Source organism: Archocentrus centrarchus, chromosome 23, assembly GCF_007364275.1.
Source record: "Archocentrus centrarchus isolate MPI-CPG fArcCen1 chromosome 23, fArcCen1, whole genome shotgun sequence".
Lineage (NCBI taxonomy): Eukaryota > Metazoa > Chordata > Actinopteri > Cichliformes > Cichlidae > Archocentrus > Archocentrus centrarchus.
In genome coordinates, this window is record NC_044368.1 from 7,236,631 (window position 1) to 7,249,096 (window position 12,466).

Here is a 12,466-nt window from a genome sequence, read left to right on the forward strand (position 1 = left end):
ATAGAAAACACATTTAACACAATGTTTATCAAAAATGTGTATTATGTACCGCATGCACATGTAAGAGACCACAGGCTTTCCTCTTACCTGTGCCCAGCTCCCCTCTTCAGACTCTGACTTCTGGCACAGGGAAAAGAAAATGAGAGAACATGGAGACCGATTGCCACTGTTAGAACAATAAGAAACCCTTCAAAAAGTGCCCCTTAATTTGCAACTAAATCAAACTAGTATATGAGGAGATCCTGGAGGGAAATACAGATTTCAGCAGCAGCTGTTAAAGCCATAACAAATATATTTTTTTCTACATGCACAATCAAATGTATCAAAAGTAGGTCCTGGCAAATATGGCATTTGGTGTAGTGTTACGGCAATCTGAATAGTTGAAGGAAGCTGGTTTTATTTATTTGTTTATTTTTGCAAGCTCTGTTAGATTTCTAGATTGGAAAACTGCAAATGGCATGTGAATGGGTGTCTGAATAAAAAAAGATGGGATGGAAACCGCAGCATTAAAATAACACCTTAAAATTGCACTACAAATATCTTCAGTTTCAGTCCTGTAATGCATTTTACTAATTAAGAGCCAACATGATAATTAAAAAAATATATATATACCCATCATTTCATAAATAAAAACCTACTTGTTATAATAACACCGATACTTATCTTCAGCTTGGATCAGCCTGAGAATGAAGTGATAAAACAGCTCTGCACACCTTTACAAGCTTTATTTCTAAGATCTGTATTTTGATGAAACTATTTGGCATACAGTTTCATAAGCATGCGTCTCTTGTAAGCGAACCTGAAAAAGCTGAATGCTAAATGTGATTTAAATAACTCTGACATCTGGTATGTGGTGAGTAACAACACCGCAGAAATAAACAGCCAAGAATTGATGATTCGTGACCTTTCATTATGGAGCTTTACTAAGCCAAACAACGGACAGTGACTCAAACCTTCACTGAGGCATCAGCAGCTGCTAAAGGCTTCACCATTAGTATCGACAAGAGGTTCACAGCCGTTTCATGCCATCTCCATCAGTACCCATTCATATTTTTCCACATTAGCTCTGGGGTGGCTGTAGCTCAGGAGGAGCAGGTCACCTACTAATCGGAAGGTCAGCGGTTCGATTCCTGGCTTCTCCAGGCTACGTGCCAATGTATCCTTGGGCAAGATACTTAACCCCAAGTTGCTCTCCGACGCAACCGTTGGAGTAGATAATAAAAGTAGATAATAAAAGCACTTAGCTTAGTTAATTATGGAAGTGCTTGTGTGAATGGGTAAACGTGTTGTGTGCTCAAACAGAGTAGAAAAGCGCTATATAAGAACTAGTCCATAACACCCCCCCCCCCCCCCCCCCCCCCGACACATACAGTATGAGTGACAGAAAGAAAAGGGTAAGAGTTAAAGGACACAGCAGGACTGACCGTTTTGGAAGGGGCTGCCAGGGTCTCCATCTCCTCATGGGTCACCCATACATTGCCTGATGGCTACAAGGGGCAGAGCCCAAGAGACAGAACAGCACCAGGGTTGGTAGTAGAGGTCCAGTAGGAAGGGCAAGCAGTGTTAAAGAAGAAGAGCAGCACCACTGTAAGCCAACAGTGTTATAGCATCACAGTCAGATGATGAACTGGCCCCAAACCCGCCAGGGGTCAAAGGGCATATCCAAAGGACAAAAACAGACAGTATAGAACATCCCAACATATGCATACAGTACATCCACAAGAGACACAAAGATAACAAAGACATTTGGCATGCACAACATATAACACTGAATAAATTAGTACTATTAACACCAACAGACATGTAAACCCCACATTACCCAACTATTCATCTGCTACTAGCAATGAGAGAAATAAATGGATGTCTCAAAACGGTGTCCGCATCACATACGGCTACAGCTGAAACTAACAATTCAATATTCACGATTATCTTAATTATCCAATTTTCTTTGCTATTCTGTGCCATAAATTAGTAGCTAAACTGCCACAAAAAGACATTTATTTTATAGTGAAATAGACCCAGACCATGTTTTGGATTTTTGCCATATTAATGGTGTTCTTATTAATGGACTAAATAACTTATTGTCCAGTCACTTTAGGTCTGTGTTCATCACCATCTGCAGCATCCACAACAATAGTGGAGAAAAATGCTGACTTTCAACAAATCTTCTGTCTGTGTGCCTTTATGTCTCCATGTTTATTTCATAATGATTTGACAAAGCTTAATCATCTATAATTGTCCCGTTAGCTGTCACTGTTGCAGCAAAAGAATGACTGTTCTGCAGTTACAGAATCTATCAATGATGTGGCTCGGAAAATAGAGTGAGTTGTCTACTAATCGGAAGGTCCGAAGCATCCTACTGAACCCCAAAGTGCTCCTAATGCGTCCATCAGAGTGTGAGCGTGAAAGTTTGAAGGTACTTAAGGTGATTGGATGAACGAGGCTTGTAGTAAAAAAAAAAAAAAAAAAAAATGCTTTGAGTCAGTTAAAACAGAAAAGTGCCATGTGAGTACCAGCCCAGTCACACTTGTCTGTGAGAATATTACTGTAGCTCAATTAATGTAGGAAGAAAAAAAAAAAAAAGAAGGATAATTTCACTGATGAGGGGAGCTTAACAGATTTCCACAGAAAAGTCTAAAGTTAATTGAAAGTAATGGAAACGCACTAAATAGAGACAGCCCAAACAAATGCATTTAAATGCATAAGTAATGACCAAAAAATGGAAAATGATTGAATTAACCTACTAAAAGCATTGGCTCACAGTTAATATTGCCTGCTAATAGCATAGGAACTGTTCAAAACTGCTAAAAGTATGCAGAGGGGGGTTTCAGATAGAATGCAGGTTTTTAGACACTTCCATACTGGCTTCATTTTTCCAACCAGGAAGCTACGTCCATGTTTTATACCTTCTATGGCTAAGATGGGCATAAACTGTATTAAATATAAAAATATAAATATGGGCTCCAGTCCCCCCACAACCCTGAAAAGGATAAGCAGAAGAGGATGGATGATGGATAAATATAAAATATCCCAGGAGCTAAAGATTTAAAAAGGTTGGGATGAAATGGTCTAAGGTGCAGCAACAAGCATAGAGGGCACTCCTTCACTGCATGTTTCTGGTTTCTGGGGGTGGGGGCGGACTTATGATAGCCCGAGTGAATTGACAGCCTTTCCGCTCTCTACAGTTTCTGCTTGAGATACACATCCAGCTGCATTTACAAGGTCAATTAACCCCCTCTGTTAAGTGCGTGGAGGTTTTAAGTGTGAAAACAGGCCTGTCACAGTTGGACGAGTTTGATTGGATGCGTGGAGTCTCTGGCTCTGTAATGAAAATTTCATGAGGTGTGGAAGTGGAGCTAAGTGGTAGAAGAGAGGGTGAGGTGAATGGGGTAGCACAGGGGAGCGCTCCGCCAAAGTTACTGAACAACAGGAGAGGGGAGAAATGGTGCAAGAAAGTGTGCACTGTAATGGTTACATGCATACTAGCAGCATCTAAAAACAACTTTAATGAATGCTTCTGGCTGGGTTTATACAACAGTGCACAACTTCTCATGTCTGCGTGATATATGAGCTGCACTCTGGTTGTAAGTGTACCTTTTGTGTAATGGCATATTTGCTCTGCAGTGTGAACAGTTGCAATCATTAAGGAACAGCAGAGTCCTAAGAGTCTATATGCAATTATCATGACAGGAGGGAGCTATGAAAGCAACTGTGGTGTGGAATAACTGGAGAGCTAAATTATAGTACATGCAGGAGCCAAGTTTTACAGACTGGGCCATCACCAACTCCCACTGTAATATACACTTACTTATCATAAAGTAACTATTAAAAGTCGCTGACTAATGTGCTGGATATGATGGTAAAAGCTGTATGCGTGCTACCCATATGTGAAGGCATGGTGCATGCAAGCAGAGATGCCATTCATGTCCCACAAACATTTACTAGAGCTGCTTTGGAGGCAGAAATTACGATCGCAACAACCAACAACCTTTTTTTTTTTTTGGCTAAAGTGATGCAATAATGTTGGATAAGCAAAGGAGGAGCACATGTATTTGTGCTGTTACCAGTTTTATTGAGTTATCTATGTTAGCATGGTTTTTAGTGTTTGTCTGAAGGCACAAGTTTTAAAAAAATTAAGCAGGGTGTAAATTGCTTTGCATATGTCATAAAAGAAATATTTAAAAAAAAAAAAATCACAATAAAGGACTAAAAAGATGCCAAAGCACACACAAACTCAATTTAAAAGGAGCAAAACAGACAGAATGGATGTTGAAGGAATTGCTCCACATTTCAGTATCTGACACTAAAGCCAGGAACCTGTTAGCTTTGGATAAAGATGCTCTCCCATTTCCAAATCCTTGTGCCAAACTAAAAGGCCGACTAACCCTGCTTCATAATGAATGCAGAGGTATTACTGCATTATTAACCTTCTATTTTTTGCCAATAAGGGCAATACAACTCCAAAATACTGAAACTGTGCAAATGATGTTCAGTTTTTTTGTGTTTTTGCCAATTCGGCTCAAACTAATTCTAAGACAACTTCCCTCCTTTTACAACAACACTTCCTTCAACAAATGTGAGTTGAAATAAAACTCCAGCGTGACTCCACACACTGCGTTTTCCATGTAACTCACGGTTCTGGAGGTGGGTGGGGCCGAGGGGCTGGTGAGGGAGACCATTTCTTGGATGGCCAAGCGAAGTTTGAGGCGGTGCAGAGGGTTGCTGATTCCGATCTCCCTCTGGATCTCGGTGTCAGACAGGGCCGACATGATGGCCCCGCTCTTCACATTGGCACGGCACGCTGCCACGTACCAGGCCGGCATCCCCAACCACAACTTCATCACACAGAGGGAGAAGGGAAGAGACCACAAAGCAAGAGATAAGAAGTAAACTTGTTTTGTTTGTTTTTTTCCAGGCAGGTCACTAAATGTAGATCTTGTTAACACTCAGAGGATTTTTCACTTTGAGAATAATACTAACAAGAAAGACTGAAGAACTATTGTTAAAAATAAAACACTATCAGCCAGTCAAATATATTTAATTTCAGCTTCAATCCCATATGACTTAACTAGAAAACTGTTCTGGAGGATTAGTAAGGTCATGGACTGGCTTGTGGCTGTTCGCCCGCCAGTAAACATTAGGGGGCAGAAGCGTGTCTGTATTTTGGATCCTTCATCTGTGGATTCCAGTTTGTTTAAAAGTGTATCACTGATTCACTGCAGTGACATCACATATTTCTTAATTATTATAGTGACTAATGACCAGTGCTGTTGTCTTCTATATATCCATGCAGATTATTGGAAACTGGGTCATAACTTCATGAAATTACAAAGGGAGTCAACAGGAAGCTTCTAAGCAGGAAAAGTAAAGCCACATGCACCATAAGTGCTTTGATTATGAATATACCTGTTACAGAAAGGTGACCATTTACCTCTAGCCATGCAACGACTGTAGGGCCGTCCCATTGGGCGAAAGGTAAACCCTTTCTCCTAGCCTCCTCTAGCAGCTCGTGTCTGAGGGCAGGGACAGAGGAGACCTCGTATGAACACATGAATTTGTACATCATGAACACACATTTTCTCAGTCTAACACTTAAACTCTCACATCCTAAAACCCGCTCAGACACTTTTCACGATTCCCTGCAGTTAACGCTGCGCTGTTGCAGATCTGTGTATGTGTGCAGTACATGAAGAGGAGAGTACGCGTTCGCATTTTATCTCTCGGTCCAGCCTGTACTCCTGGAGTGTTGAAAAAGGGCAATAATTCATCATTCACTTCTGTGCTAACAGACAGTGCAGCAAAGAGGTGCACAGCTGTATCTACACTTAGAGAAACACACTTGGCTTGCATTAATAAAATTGACTGACTGAATCCACAATCCCTCACATGAGCTCTTCCCTGTCACATCTACAGTATGGAGGACGGAATCTGACATAATTGAAATAAATCCGCAAATGGCTAAATAAATAACTGGCATTATATTCCTCCCAATAAATGATTTAAAAATAATGTTTGTAAAATAATGACTGTATGATATTCCCATTTTAATTGCAACTGCATTTGTTTTACTTACCTTTGTGGCATTCCCCTATTTATTCTTATTTCCATTTAATTTTGTAATTTTTTTAAAATTAAATTATTAACTGTGGTGGTTTGCACTCTCACCTAACATGTGAAAGGTCTCAGTTCGAGACTGGGAGGAAACAACCACCCCGGGGAGGATTGTGTCAGGAAGAGCATCCGGTGTTAAAATCAGCCAAATAAATTATGCGGAGCCATCCGCTGTGGCGACCCCTTGTACATAAGAACTTTATGCATTTTAAAATGTACTTTATGCATTTATTCCTGTATTACTTTCACTTTGGGTTCCAGTTGTGAGCCTGGTGTTGGTACCAAGTTAACCCCATGATATACTTGGAATGGCAGTCTCCTTATTTGTCTACGCAGACATGCACAAATAAATGTGAAAGCAAATACAGAAAAGATAATATGGTGAAACAGCCAGTGAAAAATGCAAAGAGACAATAATACAGAAATAGAAAAGATATGATGACTCCCTCCATTAACTGCCACCTTATTGTGGTGGAGGGGAATGTGTGCCTGAGTAACCCCAGGAGCTATGCTGTTATGGTAGGGTTTCCCAAGGCAAACTGGTCCTGGGTCAGATGCCAAGCATAGGTGCCCTCCTCAGATGACTCCTATGAAGAATACAACAATCATCAGCAAGCACTCCCAGGAAATGCTGGAGAGATTATGTCTCTCAGCTGGCATTAGAATGCCTAGGTGCCCCACCAGAAGAGCTGGAGGAGGTGGATGGTGAGAGGAAGGTCTGGGCATCTCTGCTAACCCTAACCCTGCTACCCCCATGACCAGGACCCAGATAAGTGACAGAAAAAGGATGGATGGATTTAAAAATGAATACATTAATAATCAAAATAGATAATGAAATGGAAGTTAAAACAAAGAGAGTAATTAATACAAAGGTAAATAAAAATGGGAACATCAGTTTGTCATAAGTTATGAATTAATGCCTACATTTATTTTTAATATTATCTTTGGTGCATTTGAAGTCACACCTAAACTTAGCACAAAAAATAAGTAAATTTGTGTTGATTATTACTTTGTTGTAACAATGCTTCTTGGCAATAAATCTTATACCATTGGAAAACCTGTTTTTTTTCCCCCTTAAATGGAGCCACATTTGTAAGGAAATTTTTTCTAGACTGAGCAGCAGAGTTGAGTATGTGGGTTGCGCCCATTAAAACTTACTAAATCTTCTCTGCCAGTGCCAAACAGCTTATTCTGTTGACTCTTGCCAGGCTGTTGTGGCTGAGTATGGCTCTTTCACATGCTACTGAGGCCCCTGTTTGTTCAATGAATAAATTGATAAATTGCCAGTATGTCTTGTTTCTTCAGACTTCAATCATAAACAACACCAATAAGGGTCAATAGCAGAATAAGCTGTTTGGCATTGGCAGAGAAGATTTCATGGGTGCAACCCACATACTCAACTCTGCTGCTCAACCCACAAATGCATTTTCCTTACAAATGTGGCTCCATTTAAGGGGAAATAAACAGACTTAATAAACAGCTTTATTGCCAAGCAGCATCGTTACAACAAGGAAATAATCGACCAAACGCCAATTTCTGTACTTTTTGTCCCAAATGTATTTACTTAGCCATTCAGCTTCCATACTAATGTATTTGTAATCTAATTTAACAAGTTTCTAGTTATATATACATTACATAATGTGCACATACAGCAAACTGTTGTTGCTAATGTATGACTTTATCACTTATAGTTTGGTACAGTGAAACCTTGAACAAGGTATTATAATTATAACAGTATGAAGCATTTCCCAAACATTTTTCTCTGTGCATTTTGATGCACATGTAGACTGTAAAATATGTGCATACTATATTTAGAGGATTGTTGCAGCCTTGGCAGAGGTACTGCATCAACAACAATACCCACACCTGGAAAGCACATTGCTGCAGTTATCTGCTCAGTGAATCTTGGCACTACACTAAGCACAATTACCCTGCTCATCCCAGTTCAGCCTGAGTTTATCCTGCTGAGAGAGATTTTTTTGGTTGTTTTTTTTTTTTTTTGGATGTTTGAGTCATGCAGTTAGGTATTTTTAAGTGAAACTTGTCTTTGCACTTTCTCTGCTGTGCTCCATGTTTATTTTTTTAGCAGGTGCTGAAGTGTAACCTCTGAGGTCTAAGCACTTTTTTGTTTGCCTCACTTTTAGAGTGGTGCTGAGCGCTGGTAATGACCTACTCAGCCCGATGAAATTGGCACCATATTGACAAGGAGAAGCAAATAGATACTCTTTGTCTGTCATGCAAAGAGCTATTTGTATTGTGCTGAATCCTCCCACATTCAGCGAGATACAGAATTGATGAACAGCCTAAAAATGTCTGATGAACAGGGGACCGAGGAACACACTCGTACTCACACCCACGCACAAAAAAAAAAAAACAACACAATTCTTATTCTATTTTGTGAACACATTTCATAACAAAAAAAACCAACTCTGAATCAACCTCCCCTTCCCTGAGTGTGTTGTCAAAGGACTTGACAACTGGAAGGAGAGGGCTTTGTAATAATAAACATGATACATGTAGCACTCTCAGCATTGAAGGCCTCAGTGCGGTGAAAGGGCACTTAGAACCACACATGGCATACAAAAGCCTACAGGTGACAGAGGAAATGTGTTCATCCAAACACAACCAGGTACATTCACTGTCTTATCTATCCAGCACATGGGGATATAGCTCATGTTTTATGTTCAGGTCAAGTCTAATGCATGGAGAAATACATCCACTGAACATAGCTGGGGGAAAAGGGAAGTAAGGAGACAGTTATGATAAATCATACAACCAAAAAGAACCTCTGACATTCCCATAACCAGATGTTGCTGCTGGTTATTTCACACAAATAGATAGAGACACAGATAAGGAGAGGAAAACATTCTGGGTATAAAAATTAGGCCCCGGGTTTAGCGGCGGCACATTCTCTGTCCAGCCATGGATGCAGCTGCCATTGAACTGTAAAAAGGGGGGGAAGAAACGTCCTCGTGTGGTAAATGAAAAAAAGAAAGAAAGCAATGGCATCATTAACAGCCATGAAGGATAGATAGATAAGAGACGTCAGCTTTGGCACTGGTTCTTACAGGAGAGGACGGATGGCAGACACACAGGAGAGATGACACACAGGGCAAAATGGCTGAGACAATGTCATATCCAGGAGGTCATTTATACATCCTCACAACTTACCCGCTTTGTTAGAGTCAGAGGATGATGAGAGGGAGAGGAAGGGGAAGAGAGGAAAGAGTGAAAGAAGAGAGAAAGAGGGAGAAAGAGCGACGGGGAGACAAAAGTACACACATGTTAATGAGTCAATAGGCAATTAACCGTACGGCTCTAAACACAAACACGTGCACGCCCACTCACACACACACACATCTCACAATGGAGGACATTCTTTAACAGGAGCATCTGTAGAGCAGTCCAAAAAAGTCATCTTCTACAATGCAGTCCTGATCACATCTCGTGCAGCAGAAGAAATGAGAAATGCACTGCAACACAGCAAGACCCCAACCCCCTCCCACTCCATGGTCTTACATTCAAATGCTCAGTTACATTCAGATAGTTGTTGTTACCTCTTGAAGAAAAAAAAAATATATAAAAACACACCAACAATGAGATCACAGCAGTACTGATCAATCAAGATGCTGAAATGGAAATAGTGCAGGCAGCTTAATGGCATGCAGTGAGGAGGAGGAGGAGGCACCAAGATGCAAGGTGGTGGCGTGTGGCCTGAATCCCGGACACTGCTATGAAGAAGTTGGTGCAGTGGAAGGAAAACAACACATTTGTCAACATACGAACAACAATACTCTCTATTGACCAACTACATGGGAGGCAAAGTTATCCGTCATGACAACTCGATGTGCACTTCGAGCAAATGACATTCATCATTTGGCACTGAGGCATGGCAAATGCACACACACGCACATACACACACATTTATTCTGAAACACTCCTGCTGAGAGATCCGACGTATAAAGGGGTTTCCCTTTTTTTTTTTTTTCCCATAGAGTGTAATCTATGGGTGGTGTATTAGGAAAGCCATCTATAGCTTCCAAAGAGACAAAGAACCTTTGTGCGATTAATTGGCTTTTTAGCCTGGATCAATATTGTGACTTTGGCTCTGTGTCTGAATACAGTGAGGCTGATCTATCCTCATGGATACTGATCGAGATTCTGTTTTGTATTGATTTTGCTCTCAGCGTGGTTATGGTAGCATATACAGTGCGAGAAGAGAGGTTAAAGGCAAACCCGGGAGAAGGAGGGTGTAGCCATTGTCTGTGAGCCAAGGTTCATATTGGTTTATATGCTGTAATGTAGCAGTGTGTGTAAATTCTCAAGAAAGGTTTAGCACAGTTACATTATTCCAAAGACAATGTTTGTTCTAACAGGGTACTTAAGTGTCTGCATTATTATATTAAATAGATGCTGCTGTGTGTGCATTAGGGGACTGTGAATGCTGTAAATCCACCTAAAAATGCTCCAGTGGGGTGGCACGTAGGAGAAAAGCTTACTTCTTTTTCAATCTGCGGTCCTTCTCGGCCTGAGTTCCCAACTTGCTCACCCCCATGTCCTGGCCTGCCATGTCTGAATCCATCATAGTTGCTGCGGAGAAGAACCAGGTATCAGTGAATATAATTGCAAATGGATATTATGAAATAATAAATAAATAGTGTATTTGTATTTTTAGATGACAACAGCAATTTAGCGGCAAACTGCTAGCAATCCTCTAGTGGTCACATGAGGTTAACTCCAAAAGTGAGTCAATCACCAAAGACTCCAATGTTAATGTTAACGGCCAGGTTTGTATCTATGGATAGTTTCCCCCTTTATAACAACTGTGGATGCATTTTTTTAAACATCTCACCCATTTGGTTAATGTTAAGGCCTAGCTCATATTTAGTACAGCCTTGCTTTTATATAGGAATGTGACCAGAATACAGCCAACTGGCAACCAGTTGAGTCAAGTCCCCTACTCCAAAGAGATGCATCGCAGACAAGTTGTGAGACTGACTCAGATCGATTGCAATGTGTTAGCAATCTGTCTGCATTTATAAATTAGACAGCAATTATCTGCAAACCTTTGCCAATCTGTTGGTCCAGTTGGTCACTGCAACTACTTGCAATTGGCTGACAAATGCAAAAAAAAAAAATAAATCAATGCAATTACCAGGCAACCACGACCTTTCCTATTTCCATGCCTTTCTAGTTTAACTCTAGTGTTACTGAGCCAAAACACTAAACCACTAGGTGATGACACAGTAAAACCTCCCAGTGCTGCACTCACCTTGTGGATCTACCATGACCTGTCTGTGTGCTAGGTGTGCCAGTCGGCCTTTTTCCTTCTTGCCAAATAGCCGTCCGATGGACGATTTAATGCCCTTCTTCTTTGGCTGTTTGTGGAGGGAGTCCTGGCTGCTGGCTACACTACTTAGGGCACTAGCTTCAGCCTCTAAAGAAGCCACAATCCTGAGGACAGAAACATGCAGACAGTATGCATAAAAGAAGTGTTCAGTACATTTCAATTTTATGAGATAATCAAAGGACAAACTTTATGGATTTCAATTATAAGCTTATGGAAAGAAGTATATTTGTGTTACTAGTGAACCTTTGTCTCATGTGTATTGTATTTAATGCCTTTACTTGTTCTGTTATTAACTTCTGAATGGAAAGTTTACTTTTTCTTGTGTTGTGTCCTGGGAATATTTGCTGTTTTCCCCAAGTGTACTTTTTAAGCATATTATGCAAATGATTGAAGCTTCATCTTATCTGCAGCAGCCTATACTTTAGCTTTAATCACCCAGATATTGAGAAAGTACCCAAGTACTATAATGTCTTGTGTGCTGAAATATTATTCACAGCAAAAATTGCAGCTAAATTGGCAAGTACTAATTGGGCAGTATACCATCTCATTTTCATCCAAAGAAGGAACAGGCAGCGATAATATGACTCAACATAAAAAAACAACAGTCCATCAAGAACATTTTAAAGAAACGCCTCCAGGAAATACAGCAGGCACTTACCCTCGTGCATCATTGTGCGAGGAGGCTGGCAGTGTGTGTGTCATTCGGACAGTGCGTGGCGTCGGAGGGGGAGATGTCTCACACTTAATGGTGGCCTTGTCCTCGCGGCCATCCTCATCCACTGCTGCTATCTGAGGGACGAGGGCAAAGGGGCGGGGCATTACAAGTGACCTCAGACTCAAGTAAGTTAACAGTTTATTCTTGGTGTCACTGCAGCAACCATTACAGCACTGATTTATGGTGTAGTGATATCACATTCAAATTCTGCCGAGCAAACCCACGCTGTGTGTGTACCTTTCTCCTGTGTTTCCTCAAATCACTGGGCTGTAAGGTGGAGGAAAAACAGA

At 40.8% G+C, this 12,466-nt stretch overlaps 1 protein-coding gene across 1 annotated transcript in view; it reads right to left on the reverse strand.

Moving 5' to 3' along the window:
- ppfia2 (PTPRF interacting protein alpha 2) overlaps positions 1–12,466 on the reverse strand; it is a 143,105-nt gene that overhangs the window by 9,992 nt on the left and 120,647 nt on the right. The window contains exons 16-24 of the mRNA XM_030719736.1: positions 12,414–12,443; positions 12,120–12,250; positions 11,384–11,565; positions 10,611–10,701; positions 9,283–9,285; positions 5,432–5,513; positions 4,635–4,835; positions 1,425–1,487; positions 88–120 (exon numbers count right to left, since the gene is read on the reverse strand). Coding sequence (XP_030575596.1) covers positions 88–120; positions 1,425–1,487; positions 4,635–4,835; positions 5,432–5,513; positions 9,283–9,285; positions 10,611–10,701; positions 11,384–11,565; positions 12,120–12,250; positions 12,414–12,443 — 816 coding nt within the window. The remainder of the gene's footprint in view (positions 1–87; positions 121–1,424; positions 1,488–4,634; positions 4,836–5,431; positions 5,514–9,282; positions 9,286–10,610; positions 10,702–11,383; positions 11,566–12,119; positions 12,251–12,413; positions 12,444–12,466) is intronic.